General features: G+C 43.2%; 3 protein-coding genes and 1 long non-coding RNA gene across 11 annotated transcripts in view; 2 read left to right on the top strand and 2 right to left on the bottom strand.

Annotated features, from left to right (window-relative positions):
- Positions 1-1,906, top strand: part of rpp25l (ribonuclease P/MRP 25 subunit-like) — a 2,944-nt gene extending 1,038 nt beyond the window's left edge. For 2 of the 5 annotated variants that reach the window (XM_044206897.1, XM_044206894.1), the window contains one exon: positions 139-1,906. In XM_044206897.1, the coding sequence (XP_044062832.1) occupies positions 139-819 (681 nt within the window). In that variant the 3' untranslated portion in view covers positions 820-1,906. Of the gene's footprint in view, positions 30-138 lie in introns of all 5 variants that reach the window. The other 3 variants (XM_044206899.1, XM_044206898.1, XM_044206896.1) reach the window with 3 other exon arrangements.
- LOC122881114 (collagen alpha-6(VI) chain-like) overlaps positions 1-8,602 on the bottom strand; it is a 59,378-nt gene extending 50,776 nt beyond the window's left edge. The window contains exon 1 of the mRNA XM_044206880.1: positions 8,466-8,602. The gene's annotated coding sequence lies outside the window, so the exon portion shown is untranslated. The remainder of the gene's footprint in view (positions 1-8,465) is intronic.
- Positions 3,336-17,441, top strand: LOC122881116 (gamma-aminobutyric acid type B receptor subunit 2-like). 4 transcript variants are annotated; one of them, XM_044206889.1, is made up of 19 exons: positions 3,336-4,761; positions 5,180-5,317; positions 5,400-5,570; positions 5,764-5,865; positions 6,040-6,105; positions 7,377-7,565; positions 8,517-8,759; positions 10,677-10,737; positions 10,831-10,911; positions 11,004-11,154; positions 11,260-11,395; positions 11,954-12,037; positions 12,245-12,370; positions 14,177-14,287; positions 14,837-15,064; positions 15,212-15,307; positions 15,437-15,539; positions 16,138-16,246; positions 17,003-17,441. In XM_044206889.1, exons 1-19 carry the CDS (start codon positions 4,513-4,515, stop codon positions 17,184-17,186), a joined length of 2,628 nt encoding a protein of 875 aa, XP_044062824.1. In that variant the 5' UTR covers positions 3,336-4,512; the 3' UTR covers positions 17,187-17,441. The 4 variants fall into 4 exon arrangements, with proteins under 4 accessions (XP_044062824.1, XP_044062823.1, XP_044062822.1 ...); XM_044206888.1 differs by having other exon boundaries at positions 5,400-5,615; positions 12,248-12,370; XM_044206887.1 differs by having other exon boundaries at positions 5,400-5,615; positions 16,141-16,246.
- Positions 11,271-15,324, bottom strand: LOC122881120. The gene is made up of 3 exons (XR_006379106.1): positions 15,190-15,324; positions 12,212-12,404; positions 11,271-11,409 (listed from the first exon to the last, which is right to left on the bottom strand). It is a non-coding gene; the product is annotated as an uncharacterized LOC122881120 (long non-coding RNA).
- Positions 17,442-23,964: the final 6,523 nt, after the last annotated feature.

Genomic DNA, 23,964 nt, shown 5'->3' with positions numbered 1-23,964 from the left:
TTGGTGTTTTACACACATGAAAAGTTTATGTAATGCATAACACTGGAACACACTGATCATCAGTTTGACTATTTTATACGTGATTTTGTGCACGTTTGTCTGTATTGTGACTGTACTCCACATCTCTTCTGTCTGCAGATGGAGAACTACAGTAAGGCTCGGACGGTGGAGCAGCCGTCTGTCTGTCCGTTCCCCGGCCTCCCCCCTGACACGCCAGAGGTCCGCGTCAAAGATGGCAGCAAGATCCGCAACCTGCTGCGTTACGCCCTGAGCCGCATGGAGGCCAAACCCCGAGCAGCTGAGGACGAGGGACGACCCACACCCGAGGAAGGTGGCGTGGCCGTGGAGGGACAACAGGAAGCACCGGGGCGGCCGCTTTGCAAACAGGTCGTCTTCACGGCGAGCGGCAAGGGAGTGTCTAAAGCCATCACGTGCGCTGAGATCGTGAAGCGGCGCGTGAAGGGGCTCCACCAGCTCACCAGGCTGCTGTTCAGCACCGTGGTGGAGGTGTGGGAGCCGCTGGAGCCCGCCGCCGGCCTCGACAGCCTGACGGTCAGCAGGAACGTGCCCGCCATCTGGATCCTGCTCTCCACGGAGCCGCTGGACTGCAGCCAGCCTGGATACCAGGCACCGGGCCGCTACGACACCCTGTGGGCTCAGTCTAACAGGGAGGAGGGTGGAGGGTTCCCCGGACAGAGACCGGGGCACAAGAGGAAGAAAGGTGGAGGAGGAGGAGGAGGAGGAGGCAGTGGCGGCAGAGGGAGGGGACCTGGCCGTCAGACTGGACGGCCCAGAGAGCCAGCTAAAGGACAGAGTTGATTTAGGTTTTACAAACTGCATGGACATAAAGACTAAAACGCTGCGACGGAGCGTGAAGCGGACACTCAGTCAACACTTAAGAGGAGCGGAGCGGAAATCTTGAATGTTTTTAGCACATTAGCTACAACTTTAATTGATTTTTACATTCCTGCGTTTTCCGAATCATCCATCAGTGTTGAGATTGATTTTCTTTCGCCTTCACTGTAGTTTCACATCATCTCTTTAAATATCAACCTGAAGGCACGTATGCCCAGAGTTATCCATCACAGTCAACGTTCAGCCAACATTTTTTCTTCCTGTCAAAAATAATGTTATGGACTGTTGTGAAAACTTGTGTGAGACCATTTAGAAATTGAGCGTCAGCTGCTGAAAAGAGTTTGATTGTTTTGGAAAATTGAGGATAATTAGACCTGAACAGAGAACACCAACACCGGCAGCACGTCTGGTCACGATTACGAGGAACCGAGCAGACTCGTGAAGACCTCCTATCATACGGCTGCTATGTAACTTTGACAGTCGGCTAAAGGAGACTAAATGCTGACTGTGATGGATTGGGGCGGCTGTGGGGCGGTCGTCCGATTGATCGCAGGGTTGGCGGTTCGATCCACATGTCCAGGTTAACCCCAAATTGCTCCCGATGGTCAGACCGGCACCTTGCATGGTGGCTCGCTGCCATCAGTGGGTGAATTAGAGCAAAAATTGTAAAAGCGCTATATAAATGCAGCCATTTACCATTTAGTTATGTGCTAAAACTGATAATTTGGAAACTTTTCAACAAGAATGGGAAGTTTGATTCATAGACAATTGGCTAAAACATGATTTAATCTCAAGTAAAGTCCTTTTTAAAAATGTTTAAAAAGACGGCTGTTCAGTAACCACCAACCCCATTTTTTTAACTTAACTTTTTTTTTAGGTGGGGTTCATGCAACACAAAAGGTTTGAAACCTGCCGTCTGAGCAAAATGTCCTGACCGTGGTTTTCTGTCTGCTGAAATGTGGATCTACAGTATAAACAGGTTTTGTATGCGCCTGAAATCTGAGTTCCGAAAATGGGTTTTTGAAGTTAATTAAAGAGATTTTATTTGAAATTGTGTCCACGTTCCCTCCATTCAAACCCAATGAAAAATGAGCCGAGTTTATTCAATAATCGCATGCCAATTCCAATTAAAATCGCCTTCATCGATCTGTAAAATCATGTCATTCGTGTCTTTTAGCCAAACTAGCAGCAGGTTCACTTTGTTTCAGAGTGAAATATCTTCACTTTTCATCTACAGTGGACACGATCAGGCTCAACGCTACTGTTCCAGTCTCCGCTGCGTCCAGGTTTAAAGGCAGAATGAGGAGGGTTTGTCTGTTGCTGTTTGTCAAAGTTGGCCCCTCCTCCCGGCTCGGGGAGCGGCGGTGGTCGACCGAGCTGGAGAGCAGTGAATCAGAGAAAACGGCATTTTCTGATTGTGTCACGGCGCTCACGTTCTAAAGCACAAATAATGGCGGCCGCACAACCCTGCGGGACGGAGCCACATTGCCTTTTTTTTGTGTGAACATGCAGCCGAAGCAACGCTTCATCCTGTCCGCTGTGTCTGCTCTGCCTGGGTGTAGCTCGGCCCCGCCCTCGGCCAGACAGACACCCAGACCTGCAGCTCTTCATACATCCGTAACCCGACCTATCTCCACACTTCGTTTTAGCGCCGTGACAGAGCTGGAGGACACATCCATGACACACAGACGGAGACAGCGATGTAACGTGCTCGCTACGTTTTAATAAAGTCCCGACCTCTCCGCCTGCGCTGCCATTGGCTGGCGGCTGCACACGACTGGGCAAAAGGTCGACGCCCAGAAACGTCCCGAACACAACAAACTGAGAAAGTGCAGGCCGAGGGCGGCAGCTCTGCAGATGCAGACACCGCCACACGCTTCTCGTGGGTCCTAAGTGATGATTGAGAGGGATTGTTTTTGTATAAAATCCTACTTATTCTGCCTTTAACTGTGGTTTGTGTTGACTGTTAAAAAGCTAAAGTTAGCATGTGAACATCCTCCACTCAGTGGTGGAAGAAGTATTGAGCAAGTTAAGTAAAATAAGTAATACCACAGTATAATAATACTCCATTACAAGTAAAAGTCCTGCATTCAAAATCCTACTTCGGTAAAAGTACTTTTTATTTAATTTTACATTGTTTATTTTACATAATGAGCATAACAAGTGAAAAAACGCTCTAGAAAGGAATTTCTGCAGCTTGAAATAAAGAATGAAGCCGTTTGCTTCACTAGAAATGTGAAAAATGTAATTTTAGAAAATACTTGAAACAAGTTCATTGGCATTAAAAACAGGTTGGACTATTCTTCCAGCTCTGGTAGATTTAGTCAACTTTTTAAAATCACCCAAAAAGCAGATTTTGTCGCTGAAAAATGCATCATATTTTACAAACTGTTCGTATGTTTTTAAAGTAAAATCTTAGTATGCGAAGTAACTAAAGCTGCCAGGTAAATGTAGTGAAGTAAAATATAAAGTAAGTAAAATATTTCCCTCTGAGATGTAGCGGAGTGGAAGTATAAAGTAGCTGACGAATGAAATACTCAAGTACCTCAATATTGTGCTTAAGTTCATTACTTGAGTAAATGTATTTAGTTACTTTCCTCCACTGGCTCCACTTGGTTTCTTGATAGGATACCTTTAAAACTAACGACTGGACCCGCCATGGTTTAGCTTTTAGCATCAAACAGAAGACTTTGGGCCCCGCGGGTTAGACTGCACAGGTACTGAAACTCTTTCGTTACACCAGGGATTTGCTGAAATGCACCCAGTTAGCGTGTTTTAAGACTTGTACACAGAATGAATGAATTGCACTGTAGCTGCTTGTTGGCGATATTCGACTGTAGTACAAATGTTTGGTTGTGTGGTTTTCTTTGTCGTGTATGTTTTGGTACGTGTGCTAAACAGTGATGCAAAACCAATCGCAATAATGTCAGAAATCTTAAACTGAATCTAATCTAATGTTAACAAGCTAACATTAGCAAGCTAAAAGGATAGTTCAGCTTGTTAATGTGTGTTAGCATGCTAACTCTAGTTATGTTAACATTCAAATGTTAAGATTTTTTACATTAACAAACATTTGGTACTTAATTTATCTGACCTGTGTTATAGTGTATTATATTGTTTGCTTAGTGCTTCTCTTCCTGTGTGCGCTGACGTGACAGTGAGCTGCTGTAACGAAAGAGTTTCCCCTCGGGGATCAATAAAGTATTTCTGATTCTGATTTAGCTCAAAGTCCAGCTGAGTCTGATGAAACCTGATCCGAGAAGCTGGTCTGAAACGTCCTAAAAAGGCCGCCGTTCAGAGGACAAACCCGTTGATTTAGGTAACTCCTGTATATGATCTTTGTCCTGAGGGTGGCGCCAGTGTAACGTACCAGGTTAAGATTAGATTAGGTTGGTTTTCTGGAGTGTGATGAAGATTATGTCCTACAGGGCTGCAGTCTAAATTCACCTCCTGTGCGTCTTCAGCCGGTAGAAACAGTGAGCAGTCTGTGCTGAGGATCCTGGTGACATCTTGTGTCGATGTTGATCCTTTTATCTCCTCGGTCGGCCTCCTCGGGCTCTCAGCTGCTTACAGCACAAGAGGATTAGCGTTTCCCTGCAGGAGGATCAGAGCAGAGCATCGGGCGGAGAGGAGAAGTGGCTGCAGCTGAAGCAGAGAATGGAGCTGCGTGGACGGGTGGAGGTGTTCAGGCTGCTGCTGGTCTGCTGGCTGGTAGTCGGGCCGGTGCTGGCTCAGGTCCGCCACCCTCTGCCTGCGCTGTGGATGATGCCCGTCAGCTGTGGGTCGGGCAGGGAGAACGTGACCGCTGCTGTGGCCCCGGCTGTCCGACTGGCTCTGCAGGACCTGAAGAGACAACCACCTCCGCTGGGAAACTATGAGATCCAGCTCCAGCTGCTGGACTCTCAGGTAGGTCTCAGACTTCTGGACAGAGAGCTGTATGAGATCCTGACAGACTGCCGTTAGCTGGTCCTGTAAGACCCCTTCAAATACAGCAATGACTGCCTGAAGTAAGAAAGACCGGTAGATGTTTGCAGTCCGGGAGGAGGGGTCATAAGAAGACCCTGCCACATTTTAGGGGTCACAGGCCAAAAAAGGTTGGGAACCGCTCATTTGAGATGAGAAATTCAGCTCAGAGTGCTTCACAGAAAGCAGGTAACTTCTAACAGTTAAGAATTTTAAATACACCCATTCGGTAAACGAACAATGACTTTGTCCCACCGCTCCTTCACCTGGCTGCACTTGGACCCTCATTAAAGCACCACTGTCCTCTTCCTGCTCTGTACGCCTGGAACCAGGTTTCACATTAGTGTCCCGTGTTTCACAGTGTGATCCTGCTAAATCACTCAAAGCTCTGTTTGACGCCATGTGGGCGGGGCCGAAGTACCTGCTGGTGTTCGGAGGGGTGTGTCCATCTGTGACGGCGCTCATCGCCCGCTCTCTGCCAGCTCTCGACCTGGTGCAGGTACACACCTAGTCCACTTCACACTTCTCATTGTATTTTGACAGGTTCGCTTACGTTGTTTCGCGTCCTCTGATGTCCCCAGGTATCTTTTGCGGCCTCGTCCCCCAGCCTGTCCAACAGGAAGTGGTACGGGAACCTGTTCAGCACGGTGCCGTCAGACCGAGCTCTGAACCAGGCCACAGTGAAGCTGCTGCAGCGCTACAGGTGGACCAGAGTCGGTATCATCACACAGGAAGGACCCAGACTCTCAGAGGTGATGCTGAAACGCCACAGGGATGTTCACGATGCTAACGATGATGTTCGTAACGTCCTGCAGCACCAACATCAAGCCAAACTCTGTGTTTGAATGACCCTGTGACCTCTTCTCTCTATATTTTTAGCTCCATAAGGGTCTAAAAAAAAATGTCATTGTGTGGCATCACACGTGATTTTCTGTGTTTGTGCAGATGAAGAAGGATCTGATCAGACAGCTGCTGAAGGCTGATGTTCAGGCTGTTTCCACAGAAAGTCTCTCTGAGGACGTCTGCAGCAGCGTGAGGAGGCTGAAGGTACGGAGGAGATTTAAGTAGAGTATTGTACGTGTGGATTTACATCTGGACAAGACAGTAAAATGCTCATCTGTTTGCATTTGACCACAGTTAATGTGACGATTCATCACCGATTCACTCAGACCTTTTAACAGGAGTATTATATTTGCAACCGTTGCTTCTGTTTTTTTGCAGGAAAGTGATGTTCGGATCATCATCGGACAGTTTGAAGAGGATTCTGCCTCTGAGGTTTTCTGCTGTGTAAGTACGCTTTATGGCCATAAGTATGCGGACACACTTATGGTCTGTTTTTCCAGGTTTGGGCCCCTTATATCTAATGCTTCAGCATACCGTGATATTTTAAAACAGCAGTGTTCTTCCAGCTTTCTGTGAGCGGTTAGTGTTTGTCCCTTTCCTGTTTCAACATGACAACGTGCACCAAGCAGCTCCGTAAAGAAATGGTTTTCCCAGTATCATGTGGAAGAACTTGACTGGCCTGCACAGAGCCCTGACCTCAACTCCAAATGTCCTCGTGTTCCTCACATTCTCAAAAATGTCCAAAATGTTGTTAGTTTCTGAAAATGTCCCCACTTCCCCAAAAATGTCCTCAATATGTCCTCCGACTGTGATCACCAGCATCACTGATGCTCTGGTGTCTGAATGGGATCAGATCCCTGCAGCTGGTTCAACATCTGGAGGAAACCAGACGAGTGGAGGCTGTTAGAGCAAAACATTAACGATCGTGGCGTGCCAGTCACGTGTTACACTGTCCACATACTTTTGGCCACATAGTAGTCACACTATAAGGAGTCATTTTTGCATTTTTGCAACCCTTCCGTATAATGAAGTGTTAATCCAGAGTTGTAAAACAATATCCTGTTTTAAAAATAGTTTTAAATAATTCCATCTATATGCGACTTTAATACAGAAATTATACTCATGTTATACTCAACATTATATTTCATTTGGCAAACGCTTCTGTCAAAGAATAAGTTCATTCAAACTCACTAAAACAGCTCGATGTCATCAAATAATCTAGTATGTACTAGACTTCTTGTGCAGCATTTTATGCACTGTTCCCCCAAATTTCGACATGTTTGGGGTCTTTAACTCTTGAACTCCCCGCTAGAACAAAAAATAAAAAGTGTGGGTTTGAGCAATGTTTGTCAGTGCAACATGCATTCGTGCTGATGATGATCCCACGGCTACAACACAAAACCAGTCCAACAAAGAGACACGGCGAGTGCAGCTGGTCAGGGTGGAAAAATATAAACCTGATAATAACCAGAAGACCTTATTCTGATATTAATATGTATCATGACTGCTGTGCAGCTGATGTTTACCACGGTGGACTGTATGACAACAGGAAGTCAAACTGAAGCTGCCATTTTCCGCTGGACTCTCAACTATTTCCCGAAATCTTTCCAGGAGGTGGAGCCAATAAGATTCACTGTCACAGGGATTAATTTAAAAACAGTAGGTGATAGTCGGCAGCGAAGCAGCCGTGACGCGTCTCTCTGTGTGACTTTCAGGCCTACAGACTGAACATGTTTGGAGCTCGGTACCAGTGGGTGGTTGCTGATGGAGGAACGGCTGGATGGAGGCTGGGGCGGCCGGTTTCTGGCTGCGCGGCCAACAGTCTGCTGATGGCTGCGGACGGATCCATCAGGCTACAGATCAGACAGCTCAGCTACACAAACACGCCGGGAGTCTCTGGACGGGTCAGAAACTACTATACTAACACACTCCCGCTGACAGACCAGTCTGTGCTGTATGTAATTATACATGAGCCTCATTTCATGGGCAGTTTGTACAAAAATAAGCACGTCGTGAATGTATGTAAAATGACTGTGTGGCGTCCAGCTCTGACTGAGATATCCCAACAACTACTGGATATTCATGGTCCTCAGAGGACAAACGCTAAATGACCCTGCCTGACCTTTCCTCAGCAGGCCTATTCAGTTGGCGTACATAAATCTGATGTGACAAATTAAGTAAACTACAGTATGTAGTATGGAAGCAGCTAACGAGTGAGCCGTCTCGCTTCCTGCTCATCTCTGCTAAGAGCCGCACATGCTCAGCACCGATCGGGCGGGACGTTTACGGATGTAGCGACGACGGCGATCGTATCTTTCGCAAATCAGCGTTTTCTCGTGTGAGCTCCGACCAGCTGAGCAGCTTTTTTTTAAAAACATCTGGCTGTCGACAGTCACAAGCAGGAAGTGCTCTGCTGAACATATGTCTCTGCCAACCAGTGAAACGTAAATCTGACCCTGAAACCCGTCAGTTTAAACGCCGCCTGGACCGGCAAGTGTTACCGCCATCTCCAAACGCCTGCTAGTTTTCATTACATTCATTTGCGTTTGTTTAAAATTTGTCATTACCAAAAGAAATTTAATTAGGCTGCTGAAAATGTCCGGCCCATCTGCATTTCCTGGTTTTACTACCTGACTGATAATAGACTATTTTACGATACTAACATACCTCAGTTGTTATATCATGACAACTGAGCAAACTCCATCCACTGATGAAGGCCGTGAGATGTGGCTGGAAACTGCGGGAAAAGCTAATAAATAAACCTTAAGTTAAGATTTTTTTTGTCAGGTTTCAAGTGATTTTACCTCTCAGTCTTTTCTGTGTGCCGTGTTTTACTGAAGACTGTCTCTCTGCAGACTCCTCGGGACTACCAGGACTCCTACCTCAGACGTCTGATCCAGGTGGGGTCAGAGGTCAGCCCCCTCCACACCTTCGCCTACGACGCTGTTTGGGTCGCGGCCAGAGCCCTCAGTCAGGTGATGGAGGCTGTGAAGCACAGAGAGAAGTACAGCAGCCAGAGAAACGTGAGCGTCAGTGAGGAGGAAGTTCACAAGAGGCTGCTGGAGGCCGTGAAGCAGACGCAGTTTGAAGGAGTCACAGTGAGCACTTTTACACACCTGCAACACACACCTGAAACTGACACCTGCAATGCACACCTGCAACGCACACCTGAAGCACACACCTGCAACACACACCTGAAACTGACACCTGCAATGCACACCTGCAACGCACACCTGAAGCACACACCTGCAACACACACCTGAAACTGACACCTGCAATGCACACCTGCAACGCACACCTGAAGCACACACCTGCAACACACACCTGAAACTGACACCTGCAATGCACACCTGCAACGCACACCTGAAGCACACACCTGCAACGCACACCTGTAATACACACTTGCAACGCACACCTGAAGCACACACCTGTAATACACACCTGCAACGCACACCTGAAGCACACCTGTAATACACACCTGCAACGCACACCTGAAGCACACACCTGTAATACGCTCCTGTAATACACACCTGAAACCGACGACACCTGAATCACACACCTGTAATACACACCTGAAACACATACCTGTAATACACACCTGAAACTGACACCTGAAACGCACACCTGTAATACACTCCTGTAATACACACCTGAAACACATACCTGTAATACACACCTGAAACTGACACCTGAAACGCACACCTGTAATACACACCTGAAACGCACACCTGTAATACACACCTGAAACCGACGACACCCGAATCACACACCTGTAATACACACCTGAAACACATACCTGTAATACACACCTGAAACCGACGACACCTGAAGCACATACCTGTAATACACTCCTGTAATACACACCTGCAACACACACCTGTAATGCAAACCTGAAACACATACCTGTAATACACACCTGAAACCGACGACACCTGAAGCACACACCTGTAATACACACCTGAAACTGACACCTGAAACGCACACCTGAAGCACACACCTGTAATACACTCCTGTAATACACACCTGAAACCGACGACACCTGAAGCACATACCTGTAATACACACCTGTAATGCAAACCTGAAACACATACCTGTAATACACACCTGATACACACAGCTAATACACACCTGAAACACACACCTGTAATGCAAACCTGAAACACATACCTGTAATACACACCTGATACACACAGCTAATACACACCTGCAACACACACCTGTAATGCAAACCTGAAACACATACCTGTAATACACACCTGAAACCGACGACACCTGAAGCACACACCTGTAATACACACCTGAAACTGACACCTGAAACGCACACCTGAAGCACACACCTGTAATACACTCCTGTAATACACACCTGAAACCGACGACACCTGAAGCACATACCTGTAATACACACCTGTAATGCAAACCTGAAACACATACCTGTAATACACACCTGATACACACAGCTAATACACACCTGAAACACACACCTGTAATGCAAACCTGAAACACATACCTGTAATACACACCTGATACACACAGCTAATACACACCAGAAACCTACACCTGTAACACACACACACACACACACACCTGAAACACACCTGAAACACACACACCTGTTAAACACATCTGATGCACACCTGAAACACACACCTGTAACATGTTTACTGTGTGACACTGACAGTATATGTATACAGCAGGTTGTGTATTCTGACAGGGAAGAACTGCGCAGACAGTGCTGCTGTAATCGGTAGTTGTACTATTACTGTTAGTGGTATTGGTACTTATACTGTAACCTGTTACCTACTGTAACAGTCTGACATTTTAACACACGTAGACAAATACAGATACTCACATTCACACCTGGATGAATACTTTATAATGCTGCTGTGTCATAAATAGTCACCTTGCCCTGATCCCGCAAAGTTCTTTCACCAGCTGTTTTGTATATTTATGTGTATTTGTACGTATCTATGTGAGATATGTGTTTTGTATATTTGAAAATCGCCGTGTGTTTTTAGGGTCCGGTTTCCTTTCGGAATGGGGAGAGAGTGACATCGATCGAGCTGATCCAGTTTCAAGGTGCTTTTAAATCACCCGATGCTCTGCTGTAAAGTCGGCGTGTTCTTATTAATCATTCAGAACGTGTGTGTGTGTGTGTGTGTGTGTCCTCAGGCAGCAGCGGTGTGCTGGTGGGGGAGTTCGGTACTGCCACCCAACAGCTCCGACTGATGAACCACCTGCTGCGGTTTAAAGGCGAGACACTAAACTTGTATTATAAACCATAACTGAAAGCGCTGAACTGTCACGATAAGTTATGGATGGATGTTAAATGTTCGGTCCTGCAGGTCCAGGACCAGCCAGAGACCGGACTCTGGTCCTTGAGGTGCGGCGGCATGTCAGCCTCCTCCTGTACGGCATCGCTTCATCGGCTGCAGCTGCGACCATCTTCGTCACTCTGGCTGTCCTCTGCTTCAGCATCGTCAGCCATAGACGCTGGTACAGCTTCTACAGCTCCACCTCAGAGTCACGCCGCGCTGTCGGCTATTAAATGAAACTCCTGGTTTCGTCATCGTTGTTTGTCTCCTCTCCGTTTGCCCGCAGGACGCTGAGATGGAGCGGTGGATCCCAGGACGAGCTGCTGCTGCTGCTGGGCATCCTGCTCTCCTCATCCTCAGTCCTGATCTCCGGTCTGGACGGAGCCTCGCTGTCCGACCAGACATCTGAGCTCCTCTGCTCTGTGAGTTCAGACGGCTGCATTTAAAAAAAAATATATATATATATATATTTATAAACGAACAACACATAAGACAAGAGCACAGTAGAGTTCACAGCTACATACAAATACAACATGTAAATATGTACATACACAATCAACATTTTCTGCCTTGATTGTTTTCTGGCTGATGTTTCGCCTCAGTAAACAATATTCTACCATGAAAGTGACGTTTGAGGTCAGCTGCATTTGTTTTGTTGCTGTAGAAAACACACAACGAAGCGATCGTAGGATTAATAAAGACACTGTAATAGGCAGCAATAACTTCCACAGTCCTGGGGTCAGATCTGTGGGGGGGAGGCACTGCACCAGTTCTTACCAGGATCGTCTCATTTTTCTACAAAGACTTAACTTCAAAGATGCTATAATCATAAAAATCCTACACATGGTGACTTGAATTAAGTTGTTAGTTTACACTTTTGGCATCTTGTGCATACCAAACGTGTTTCACCATCTACAGTCTGGAGGAAACTGCTGTTTTCACACATTTGGTCACGTTTGGATTTATTTTTGGTCCCGCAGGTTCGTCTGTGGACTCTCTCAGTGGGACACACTGTGGGCTTCGCTGTGCTGTTCACCAAAACATGGAGGGTTTACTCACAGAAGGTGAATCACAACCACTAAAAGCCTCATTTGACTTTCTGCATATCTTTGAATCAATTCTTCAACAGTAAAATGTTACTGTGACTGATGGGAATGATGCACAAAAACTATGAAAACATAACCCAGGTTGTAAAACCACAGAATTTTCCTTTAAGTGTAGATTTGACTGTTACACACTGGGAAGTAAATGTTGTTTGTTTGTGTCTCCAGCAGCAGACTCGTCTGCAGCGAGCCGGCTGTGTGGTGCTCTGGATGGTCCTGCTAGATGTGTTTGTTTTAACCTCCTGGCAAATCCTGGACCCCCTCAGACGGGTGGTGCTGCAGCACAGCTTGCAGGTAACAACAACAGGATGATCTCACAAAAAGGTGTCTGTGGATGAAAAGAGAGTTTATCATCAGGGGTGGAAGAAGTCCTGCATTCAAAATCATACTGAAATAAAAGTACATAAGTAGCATCAGCAAAATGTACTGCAAGTATCAGCAGTAAAATTACTGATATTATTATACAGTATAATTGGATTGTTAAGGATTGTTAATCCTGAAGCAGCATTTTACTGTTGTAGCTGCTCGAGGTGGAGCCAGTTTTAACTACTTTATATACAGTTAGCCAGTTTTAACTACTTTATATACAGTTAGCTAGTTTTAACCGCTTTATATACAGTTAGCTAGTTTTAACCGCTTTATATACAGTTAGCTAGTTTTAACCACTTTATATACAGTTAACTAGGTTTTAACCGCTTTATATACAGTTAGCTAGTTTTAACCGCTTTATATACAGTTAGCTAGTTTTAACTGCTTTATATACAGTTAACTAGGTTTTAACTGCTTTATATACAGTTAGCCAGTTTTAACTACTTTATATACAGTTAGCTAGTTTTAACTGCTTTATATACAGTTAGCTAGTTTTAACTGCTTTATATACAGTTAACTAGGTTTTAACTGCTTTATATACAGTTAGCCAGTTTTAACTACTTTATATACAGTTAGCTAGTTTTAACTGCTTTATATACAGTTAGCCAGTTTTAACTACTTTATATACAGTTAGCCAGTTTTAACTACTTTATATACAGTTAGCTAGTTTTAACTGCTTTATATACAGTTAGCTAGTTTTAACTCCTTTATATACAGTTAGCTAGTTTTAACTGCTTTATATACAGTTAGCTAGTTTTAACCGCTTTATATACAGTTAGCTAGTTTTAACCACTTTATATACAGTTAACTAGGTTTTAACCGCTTTATATACAGTTAGCTAGTTTTAACCGCTTTATATACAGTTAGCTAGTTTTAACTGCTTTATATACAGTTAACTAGGTTTTAACTGCTTTATATACAGTTAGCTAGTTTTAACTGCTTTATATACAGTTAGCTAGTTTTAACTGCTTTATATACAGTTAGCTAGTTTTAACTGCTTTATATACAGTTAACTAGGTTTTAACTGCTTTATATACAGTTAGCCAGTTTTAACTACTTTATATACAGTTAGCTAGTTTTAACTGCTTTATATACAGTTAGCCAGTTTTAACTACTTTATATACAGTTAGCCAGTTTTAACTACTTTATATACAGTTAGCTAGTTTTAACTGCTTTATATACAGTTAGCTAGTTTTAACTCCTTTATATACAGTTAGCTAGTTTTAACTGCTTTATATACAGTTAGCTAGTTTTAACCGCTTTATATACAGTTAGCTAGTTTTAACCACTTTATATACAGTTAACTAGGTTTTAACCGCTTTATATACAGTTAGCTAGTTTTAACCGCTTTATATACAGTTAGCTAGTTTTAACTGCTTTATATACAGTTAACTAGGTTTTAACTGCTTTATATACAGTTAGCTAGTTTTAACTGCTTTATATACAGTTAGCTAGTTTTAACTGCTTTATATACAGTTAGCTAGTTTTAACTGCTTTATATACAGTTAGCTAGGTTTTAACCGCTTTATATAGAGTTAGCTAGGTTTTAACCGCTTTATATACAGTTAACTAGGTTTTAACTGCTTTATATACACTTCTGACCCGTGGCCCCCTGTGGAGGGCAACAAGAGTTAAGACTACATGGATCATCACAATGTCACAGTATTATTTTATTTTTAGTTGTTTGTCAGGTGATCTGCTAAACACTTTCCTGTGGGGTTTTTTTCCCAGCGTGACCCTGCTGATCAGGACGTTATTGTCCGGCCGTACTCTGAACACTGCAGCAGCACCAACATGGAGCTGTGGCTCACTGCTGTCTACGGATACAAAGGACCTCTACTGGTCAGTACTGAGCTAAATGCTAACATCAGCATGCTAATATGGTAACAGTGACAATGATAAGATGTTGATGTTTAGCAGGTGATGCCTGTAGTTAGCATGTTAACAACTAATAGATGTTGACATACATGTGGGGACCGTGAATGTCTGAACTAGAACTAGACACCGATAAATTGGCCAGGTTGATATATATCGGCTATTATCTTATCTCATATCTCAGTATCAGTGTATATATCAGCTTATAAGTAACAAGAAACTGCATACCAAAAATACCAAAGGTGCAGTTTGTTCATACAGTTATTTAGAAACATAGTTTGTCCACCAGAGAGCACTGACAAGTTTATTTTGGCTCTAACGTGTCCCGCTCAGTATGTATCTTGGTTGCAATTCTTAACATTAAAAAAAAAAAACAATTTCTTTGTTTTTGTTAAAAAACCCCAAAAAACAACAACTAATAATGGCTGATTAGAAACTCAGCTGTTAACTGCGTTGAGGTTCAAAGCATCGACGCTGGGAGATGATTCGTTAAAATAAAATGTGTTATTTCTTCAGGGTCTTGGATGTTTCGTTGCCTGGAACATCAGGACTGTGCAGGTAGATCATCCAGCTGTCAGCAGTAAACACCTGACACTCAGTATGTTTGCTGTGACGGTGTTCAGTGTGTCAGGAGTGGCAGGATCACTGCTGACGTCCCACAATCCTCCTGTTCAGTTCTGTCTGACCAGCGTCCTCATCCTCTGCTGTAACATCTTCATCCTGAGCTGGCTGTTTGGACCAAAGGTCAGTGCGACGCTCTCTGCTCTCTCTTCTTTTAATTCTTTTAGTGTCGCTTTGGATACTCTAAGAATGATGGCAGATGGTAACGTTACAGACATACGTTGACAACCCTCTCTTATCCGTTTTACCTGTGGTTTTATTTCTTTGCAGTTTTGGTATGTGTGGCTGAACGGCAGCGAGCTGCAGGGAGAAGCTGAAGAGCAGCTGAGCAGCTTAAACCAGCAGCTGAAGAGTCTAACTGCACAGGTGAGGACACAGAGACATCACCTGACGCTCCATGACGAGACTGACGTGTGTTGGACTTTAGTGGACTGTCTGGTTGAGCGATGGTGAAGTTAATTAATACCGCAGTGCTGTCTCTTGTGTTCCTTACAGCTTGATGTAGAAATAGAAACCATCACCATGCAACTCTCGGAGACGCCCGAGTCAGCTGCTCCTGACCAGAAGCTTCACCACCTGCCAAGAGAAAAAAACAACGGTAAACAAAAACCTGAAATCATTCAGAGACACTGTGAAACCGAAGAGGTGTAAAACTGAACTTTTATCCAAAAACACCTGACAGCACTGCACATCAGCGTACAGGAAACCTAAACCCTGACACTGTCCTCATTACTCAAACATCAAGTACAAGAATTGTGAAGAACTACAAACAAGTATAAAAGTCTTTAAACTTGAATCAATGTCAGTTTTAATCTCTGTTCAGGATGTGTTTAGCCTAGCTTAGCACAAAGAGTGGAAGCATTGGGAAACTGCTAGCCTAGAGCTCCATCAGAAGAGGAAAAAATAATAGGTGGTAGTAATACACCTTATTAATGTAATAATAATACACCTTCCAACGACTCAGTACAGTGCAAAATATCGTACTCTGCCAGCATTAGTACATAATGGGTTAATCCAGCCTTACCATAAACTGCATGTGGAGGAAATCTACTAAATTAGACAATCTACAGACACAACAAGCAGCTTCAGTCAGCTCTGTTTACAAGTCAGTAGATATTAACAGTTTTTGGAAACTACGAAGTCCTTACTTAATATCATAATCAACCTTGTCCCCTTACTGCTGTATTTTCTCCCAGCAGGTGAAGTCAGATCCGTGACGTTGACTCATGTAGCTCAGGTCTGTGCTGAGGACAGAAACTCAGAGAGGAAACCGACAAGTCCAGACGGCATAAACTCTCCTGAACAGTGAGTCCAAAACAAACTGGAGTGAAACGTATTTACTCGATTTGCCCAATAATGTCTTCACACTGGCACCATCTTTTGTTTCCCCACATGTAAGTGCACGGTTTCTGTAGGTGCGTCTCCATCCACCTGTTTTTATTCGCATTTTGAATGTGCGCATAAAGAAAAAGTCGAGATATCACAAGAAAGAGTTTCCTGTCCGAGGCGTGGAAGCTGCAGGACTCAGCTTCAGGACTCAGCTTCCACGTCATGTTTCCATCATGGTTTCCCGTCGTCTGAGCTTCCACTGGTGCTCTTTCTAATGACGTCGTCTCGCTGCGTCCTCTTCTTCTGCTTTAATGGCAGCAGCTGGAGGATCAGCTCCACCAGCTGTTTACCTCCATCAGCCAATGAGCTCGCGTTCACACAGCAGCAGCGGGTGGAGAAGAGCAGCAAGTCACGTTTTCTTTGGATGGTTTTCTCGAAATTTGTTTGAAATTTGGATGGAAACGTGACTTCTAAGTAAGTCCAAGAGAACTGATTAAATAATAATAACACGTTGGCCAGTGCCCTTAGTTCCTGTCTTCTCGCTACTGGCGCTGTCAAATAAAAAGGCAAAATATCCTGAGAAATAATGATTGAAAAAAATAAATAATTCACTAGACAACTCATTAACGTACACTCCCTTTGAAATCCAAAGTTTCTCATTAATTTTAGAAGATAATATTGAGCAACAATTTGAAGTTTGTGGTTTTATTTCCTTCCTGTGGTTTCTCTCAGTGTGCGGCGACGTCTGTCCCTGCAGCTGCCGATCCTCCATCACTCCTACCTGCCCGCCATCGGTGGCATCAGCGCCAGCAGCTCCATTCTGTTCGGCAGCCGGGAGGCCTTCGTTCACCGCGACCTGCTGACGACAACTCCCTGTACGCCTAACGGCACACAACTGGAGCCACTTTACTGCTGAACCAATCAGACGGCAGCCGCGACCTTCACTTGTGAACGGCTGTTCTGAACTAGAGGATTTTGGTCCAGTATTTATATATTTTATTATTAGATATGGAAATATATATGGGACCATGTATATTCACAATAGTACCCTTTCCCACCCAGAGTAACAGCACCATTGTAATCCCGACTCTTTGTGATTTTAATCTAACACTGTTACGAATAACGTGATTTGTAAGAAAACTTTTTTGCCATTAAAATGTTTTATAATCTACTGAATATCCTACAATTATTCCTGCCTAATCATGTGAGCAAGAAATCCCTGGAAAATGAACAGAGATAAAATTGTTGGATGGAATATTTTGAGTGCCATGTGAGGAGAAGCTGCTTTGTGTCGTCTGTTTGCTTGAAGCACATCAAAATTTTGTCAACAAAGTCCTCATCCGTAAACATGAGCTTTGACCTGCTTCAGGCTGCAGTTTAACCCTATAAACTGGTCAGACAGAGGAAGAGTTTGACTCCAACAAGTTTCACTTTTTTAAAAATGGGAACTGATTATAGAACAAACCTGTTCAGTTGCTGCTGTGTCCTGCAAATGAAGACGAGCTTCATACAGGATTTACGTTGTTTTGAGATGTACACTCCCTGACAAAAGTCTTGTCGCCTATCCAAGTTGTAGGAACAACAAATAATGACTTCTAGTTGATCATTTGGAATCAGACGTGGCTCATATGAAAGCCAAAGGCCTCTAGATTATGCTTATTTAACCAAAATAAAATCTTATCATGCCTTGATTTGTAATTATTTAATTAGGACAGAGAGGTCAGACTTTGCTTAGACAAAAGTCTTGTCACATCTTTAAAGGATTCAACCAATCACAGATTAGAGCATCACCTGTGACAAATACTGTAATTAACACATTCCCGGTGTGTAGAAGAAGAACCCCAGCACACCCAACCTTCATTTGAAATGCATCCTGACCTCTGACAGCAGAGTCTTTTAACACCTGAATCCTATTGAGATGCTGTGGCATGACCTTAAAAAGGCAGTTCATGCTCGAAAACCCTCCAATGTGGCTGAATTACAACAATTCTGCAAAGATGAGCGGGCCAAAATTCCTCCACAGCGCTGTAAAAGACTCATTGCAAGTTATCGCAAACGCTTGATTGCAGTTGTTGCTGCTAAGGGTGGAGCAACCAGTTATTAGGTTTAGGGGGCAATCACTATTTCACACAGGGCCATGTAGGTTTGGATTTTGTTTTCCTTAATAATAACAACCTTCATTTAAAAACTGCATTTTGTGTTTACTTGTGTTATCTTTGACTAATATTTAAATTTGTTTGTTGATCTGAAACATTTAAGTGTGACAAACATGCAAAAAAATAAGAAATCAGGAAGGGGCAAACACTTTTTCACACCACTGTATGTAGCATGTTCTTGCTTTGCAAGGTGATTTCATCTTCTGTACTACAGATACGTTTAAGCCTGTAAAGTTGACTCACGGCGATTTTTTTTGGTCTGTGGGTTTCCTAAAGATTGTTGTGGTCTTTGATTAATTTAACATCCAAAAAACATACATGGACTCTAAACTCTTCTCCATTGAGAAAGACATTGGCCCGATACACAAATTTAAACAGGAAAAGAAACCTGAGAGTTCCTCTTCATTGCCTGACCACATCATGAAAATTATATATTGCCTAAAACTAAGACGGTGTAGTCCCTCATTCGTCCAGGAGTGATCTATCGTAGAAAAGGTTTCAGTCGTAGTCATCTGGACACTGTTTCCAGAATCAAGACGTTTGGCTCCCATCCGGAAGTCATTCTCAATTGTGAAATTGAGAACTCAGAAATTAAAGCTACTCTGTGTTACATAAGCCCCGCCCTCAGGAAGGAGTCTACCTGAGTGTCTGCTGTTTACCCTGCCTAGTTTCACCTGAAACTGACCTAATTGTTTCCATGATGGCCCAGTAATCAATAATCAGGCCTATTGTTTTCTGGCTGCACCTCCCTCATCACTGTTAAGTACCTGATTAGCATAAGATTGGCTTGACCACGGTGTTAATACACTGTGGTAAACTTTGGGCAAGTTGAATCTCAGACCACCATTTCTGTTCAAAGAGGGGTTTTCTTTTTTCACAAAATGGCTTCCTTGACTCCTCTTTCAAACCAACTCTTCTGTCTACTTCGAATCTTCACCTCGCTGTCTTCAAATGTGCGGTTTGTAGCTTTTAGATGCAAATGCACGGCGCTCTGCAATCCTGAGTTAGCGTGTCGTCTGTGCTGATAAAGTCTTTTGTGAAGTGGCTGTTTAGTCTCACCTATGTACCGTTCTTTGCAGTTTTCCTCACTACATTGAATTACTCAATTCAATGCAGTGAGGAAAACTGCAACTAATCAGGTACTTAACAGTGATGAGGGAGGTGCAGCCAGAAAACAATAGGCCTGATTACTGATTACTGGGCCATCATGGAAACAATTAGGTCAGTTTCAGGTGAAAGTAGGAAGGGTAAACAGCAGATACTTAGGTAGACTCCTTCCTGAGGGCGGGGCTTAAGTAACACAGAGTAGCTTAAATTTCTGGGTTCCCGGTCCATTTTTCACAATTGAGAATGACTTCCGGATGGGAGCCGAAACGTCTTGATTCTGAAAACAGTGTCCAGATGACTATGACTGAAACCTTTTCTACGATTGCCTAAAACTGTTATTGTAAATAAAATCTTCCTCGAACTTGCCATGAATAAACATGCATAAGCACAAGCAGGAGGAGGACCCATAGCTGAATATTGTCGATAATTATTTTCAAATAAAAAGATTTTCGTTAAGAATGAACTGCATTAGTTCACTGATGAACCCATTAGGTGGTATCTTTTCCAAGCGTTTGTTTAAGGCATAATCTAATGATATATTGGTATATAGTGAGACATTCAGCCCATTTACCACTGCTTTTGTACGCACTGATGAATGCCGGATGGCCGAAAACGTTGTATATGTTACCAGACAGATGATTTAGTAAACTCAAGCAAATGGCAAACTCCAGAGTCAGGACTTGTCAGTAGATTCCTATAATTGATCTTCTGAGTTTCCTTCTGCTGATGTGATCTCCAATTTGATGAAATCTGGTGTGTTTACAGTCAACAGTGTGGAAATAACAGAGGCAGCCTGCCAAGTGACAAACACTGATGTTAACTGGGACAGATGGGACGTGGATGATGACTGTGTCCAAACAGGGAGGAGTGTCAGGACTCTATAAAATCTCACCTGTGACTGGGAGACAAAAACCACATTACAATCCAACATGTTTTCCTTCAAAATGCTCCTCTCTGCTCTGGCTCTGACTCTGCTGGCTGTTACTGTGGAGTCCTGGTCTGATGGCAGTAAGTCCTTTAGGATATTGGGGGTGGGGGGGATTCTGTGGTAAAACGTGGTTTAAAACTACTACAGTGCTGCTCTAAAAACTTTGTTTGTACTGATCTGCTGCTCTGACAGACCTGTCGGGGTCCGAGCTGACGAGGCTCTACAACTCTCCAGTTTATTTAGCTGAGAGGATGAGACGACCAAAGGATCCAGCTCATCCGCAGTCGGACCATTCAGCCACACTGGCGTCAGGTCAGTCCACACACACTGAGCTGAAATTACATATTTATATGTGAATATTATTAGTCAACGAAAAATGAAGATAAAGCACTTTAAGCATCTTCAGACTGCTGTTTGTTTCCCAGAGTGACGCTGGGAGACAACACTCGGTGGCTCGTCCATAAAGGACTAAACTACGGCATCTCCTCCGATACGGTGGTGACCAGGGATCGACAGATGAGCTCAGACTGGAAGGTATATCTTTGTGTTTTTCCAAAATAGATTTGGATCTTTACAGAACACATGGTCAGCGGGTCTGTGTTTTTTCTCTTTGCAGGTTATCAGAACTGGGAATTTCCAGGGGAGGAAGACTGTTGGTGACTTTGTGGCGACCGGCGGTTCAGACTACAATCTCCTCTTCGATAACTGTCACTGGGCATCTCGTCGAATGATGGATCAGTAAACTTTTCTGCTTTCTGAAAGGCTGAAGTTCTGAACAGATAATAAAAGGGGAAACCTCCTAGAAGGTGTCGTGTGCTTTTTATTCCACACTCCGTGATACAGACGTGTTAGCTCTACAACACTTTACAGCTGTTTTAAACCTGTCTCTTATTTAACTCTTTCTTTCACTGTTTCCACAAACAAAATCTCTGGTTTGCTATTAAGGAATAATTGTGAATTCCTCAGTAAAAACTCAGTATTGTTTAGTTTTGTATGATGATGCTTCACTTTACTTGGGGGTGCACAGAAAGAGTAACTAGAGATTAAGTAATGAGTAATTAATGAGTCCTTCTGTTTTGTGCCGCTCAGTGGCTGATCGATATTAATAAAGTGGTCAGTGTGTTGATTCACTGATATTTATGAACTAATCATTACCTAATGATTCATCAGTATATTATCTCCCAGTCTGTTCTCTAGTTACTCATCATTATCTGCTATATAGTCCTCGATTCAGAGTAGGGGTGTCGCGATATACCGATACTGACGAGAATCGTGATATTCAAAAATTAAATATTGATATCATGTTATTAATACACATTTGATCATATCGTGTAAATAATTCAGCGTTTCTTAAAATCATTTCTGTTTCTTTCCGTTCTCGCTTTGTCATAGTAGGTGGAGGTAATGCACCTCAACGCTGGTTGCCACCCGCCGTAAAACGCAGTAACTGGCTACCACTGCCGTGCAAAATCAAGCCGTGGGAACAGACTCTCTCTCCACCTCCCTGCACTCTGATTTTAAGTGTAATTCATTTACCAACAATGAGACAATAACACAACAAAGTTAAAGATGCATTTGATTGACAGTATTATTATTATTTAATAATAATGATTGCAGTTGTTGCTGCTAAGGGTGGAGCAACCAGTTATTAGGTTTAGGGGGCAATCACTTTTTCACACAGGGCCATGTAGGTTTGGATTTTGTTTTCCCTTAATAATAACAACCTTCATTTAAAAACTGCATTTTGTGTTAATACTTGTGTTATCTTTGACTAATATTTAAATTTGTTTGTTGATCTGAAACATTTAAGTGTGACAAACATGCAAAAAAATAAGAAATCAGGAAGGGGCAAACACTTTTTCACACCACTGTATGTAGCATGTTCTTGCTTTGCAAGGTGATTTCATCTTCTGTACTACAGATACGTTTAAGCCTGTAAAGTTGACTCACGGCGATTTTTTTTGGTCTGTGGGTTTCCTAAAGATTGTTGTGGTCTTTGATTAATTTAACATCCAAAAAACATACATGGACTCTAAACTCTTCTCCATTGAGAAAGACATTGGCCCGATACACAAATTTAAACAGGAAAAGAAACCTGAGAGTTCCTCTTCATTGCCTGACCACATCATGAAAATTATATATTGCCTAAAACTAAGACGGTGTAGTCCCTCATTCGTCCAGGAGTGATCTATCGTAGAAAAGGTTTCAGTCGTAGTCATCTGGACACTGTTTCCAGAATCAAGACGTTTCGGCTCCCATCCGGAAGTCATTCTCAATTGTGAAATTGAGAACTCAGAAATTAAAGCTACTCTGTGTTACATAAGCCCCGCCCTCAGGAAGGAGTCTACCTGAGTGTCTGCTGTTTACCCTGCCTAGTTTCACCTGAAACTGACCTAATTGTTTCCATGATGGCCCAGTAATCAATAATCAGGCCTATTGTTTTCTGGCTGCACCTCCCTCATCACTGTTAAGTACCTGATTAGCATAAGATTGGCTTGACCACGGTGTTAATACACTGTGGTAAACTTTGGGCAAGTTGAATCTCAGACCACCATTTCTGTTCAAAGAGGGGTTTTCTTTTTTCACAAAATGGCTTCTTTGACTCCTCTTTCAAACCAACTCTTCTCTCTACTTTGAATCTTCACCTCGCTGTCTTCAAATGTGCGGTTTGTAGCTTTTAGATGCAAAAGCACGGCGCTCTGCAATCCTGAGTTAGCGTGTCGTCTGTGCTGATAAAGTCTTTTGTGAAGTGGCTGTTTAGTCTCACCTATGTACCGTTCTTTGCAGTTTTCCTCACTACATTGAATTACTCAATTCAATGCAGTGAGGAAAACTGCAACTAATCAGGTACTTAACAGTGATGAGGAGGTGCAGCCAGAAAACAATAGGCCTGATTACTGATTACTGGGCCATCATGGAAACAATTAGGTCAGTTTCAGGTGAAAGTAGGAAGGGTAAACAGCAGATACTTAGGTAGACTCCTTCCTGAGGGCGGGGCTTAAGTAACACAGAGTAGCTTAAATTTCTGGGTTCCCGGTCCATTTTTCACAATTGAGAATGACTTCCGGATGGGAGCCGAAACGTCTTGATTCTGAAAACAGTGTCCAGATGACTATGACTGAAACCTTTTCTACGATTGCCTAAAACTGTTATTATAAATAAAATCTTCCTCGAACTTGCCATGAATAAACATGCATAAGCACAAGCAGGAGGAGGACCCATAGCTGAATATTGTCGATAATTATTTTCAAATAAAAAGATTTTTGTTAAGAATGAACTGCATTAGTTCACTGATGAACCCATTAGGTGGTGTCTGTTCCAAGCGTTTGTTTAAGGCATAATCTAATGATATATTGGTATATAGTGAGACATTCAGCCCATTTACCACTGCTTTTGTACGCACTGATGAATGCCGGATGGCCGAAAACGTTGTATATGTTACCAGACAGATGATTTAGTAAACTCAAGCAAATGGCAAACTCCAGAGTCAGGACTTGTAACTA

The sequence above is a fragment of the Siniperca chuatsi genome, linkage group LG9, assembly GCF_020085105.1.
Source record: "Siniperca chuatsi isolate FFG_IHB_CAS linkage group LG9, ASM2008510v1, whole genome shotgun sequence".
Taxonomy (NCBI): Eukaryota; Metazoa; Chordata; class Actinopteri; order Centrarchiformes; family Sinipercidae; genus Siniperca; species Siniperca chuatsi.
This window is presented reverse-complemented; position numbering and strand designations above follow the sequence as displayed.

Coding starts and splice junctions, on each gene's coding strand:
- LOC122881116 (XM_044206888.1), top strand. CDS start 4,513: ATGGAGCTGCGTGGACGGGTGGAGGTGTTCAGGCTGCTGCTGGTCTGC. Junction 10,738..10,830: donor CGAGCTGATCCAGTTTCAAG/GTGCTTTTAAAT, acceptor GTGTGTCCTCAG/GCAGCAGCGGTGTGCTGGTG. Junction 11,155..11,259: donor ATCGTCAGCCATAGACGCTG/GTACAGCTTCTA, acceptor GTTTGCCCGCAG/GACGCTGAGATGGAGCGGTG.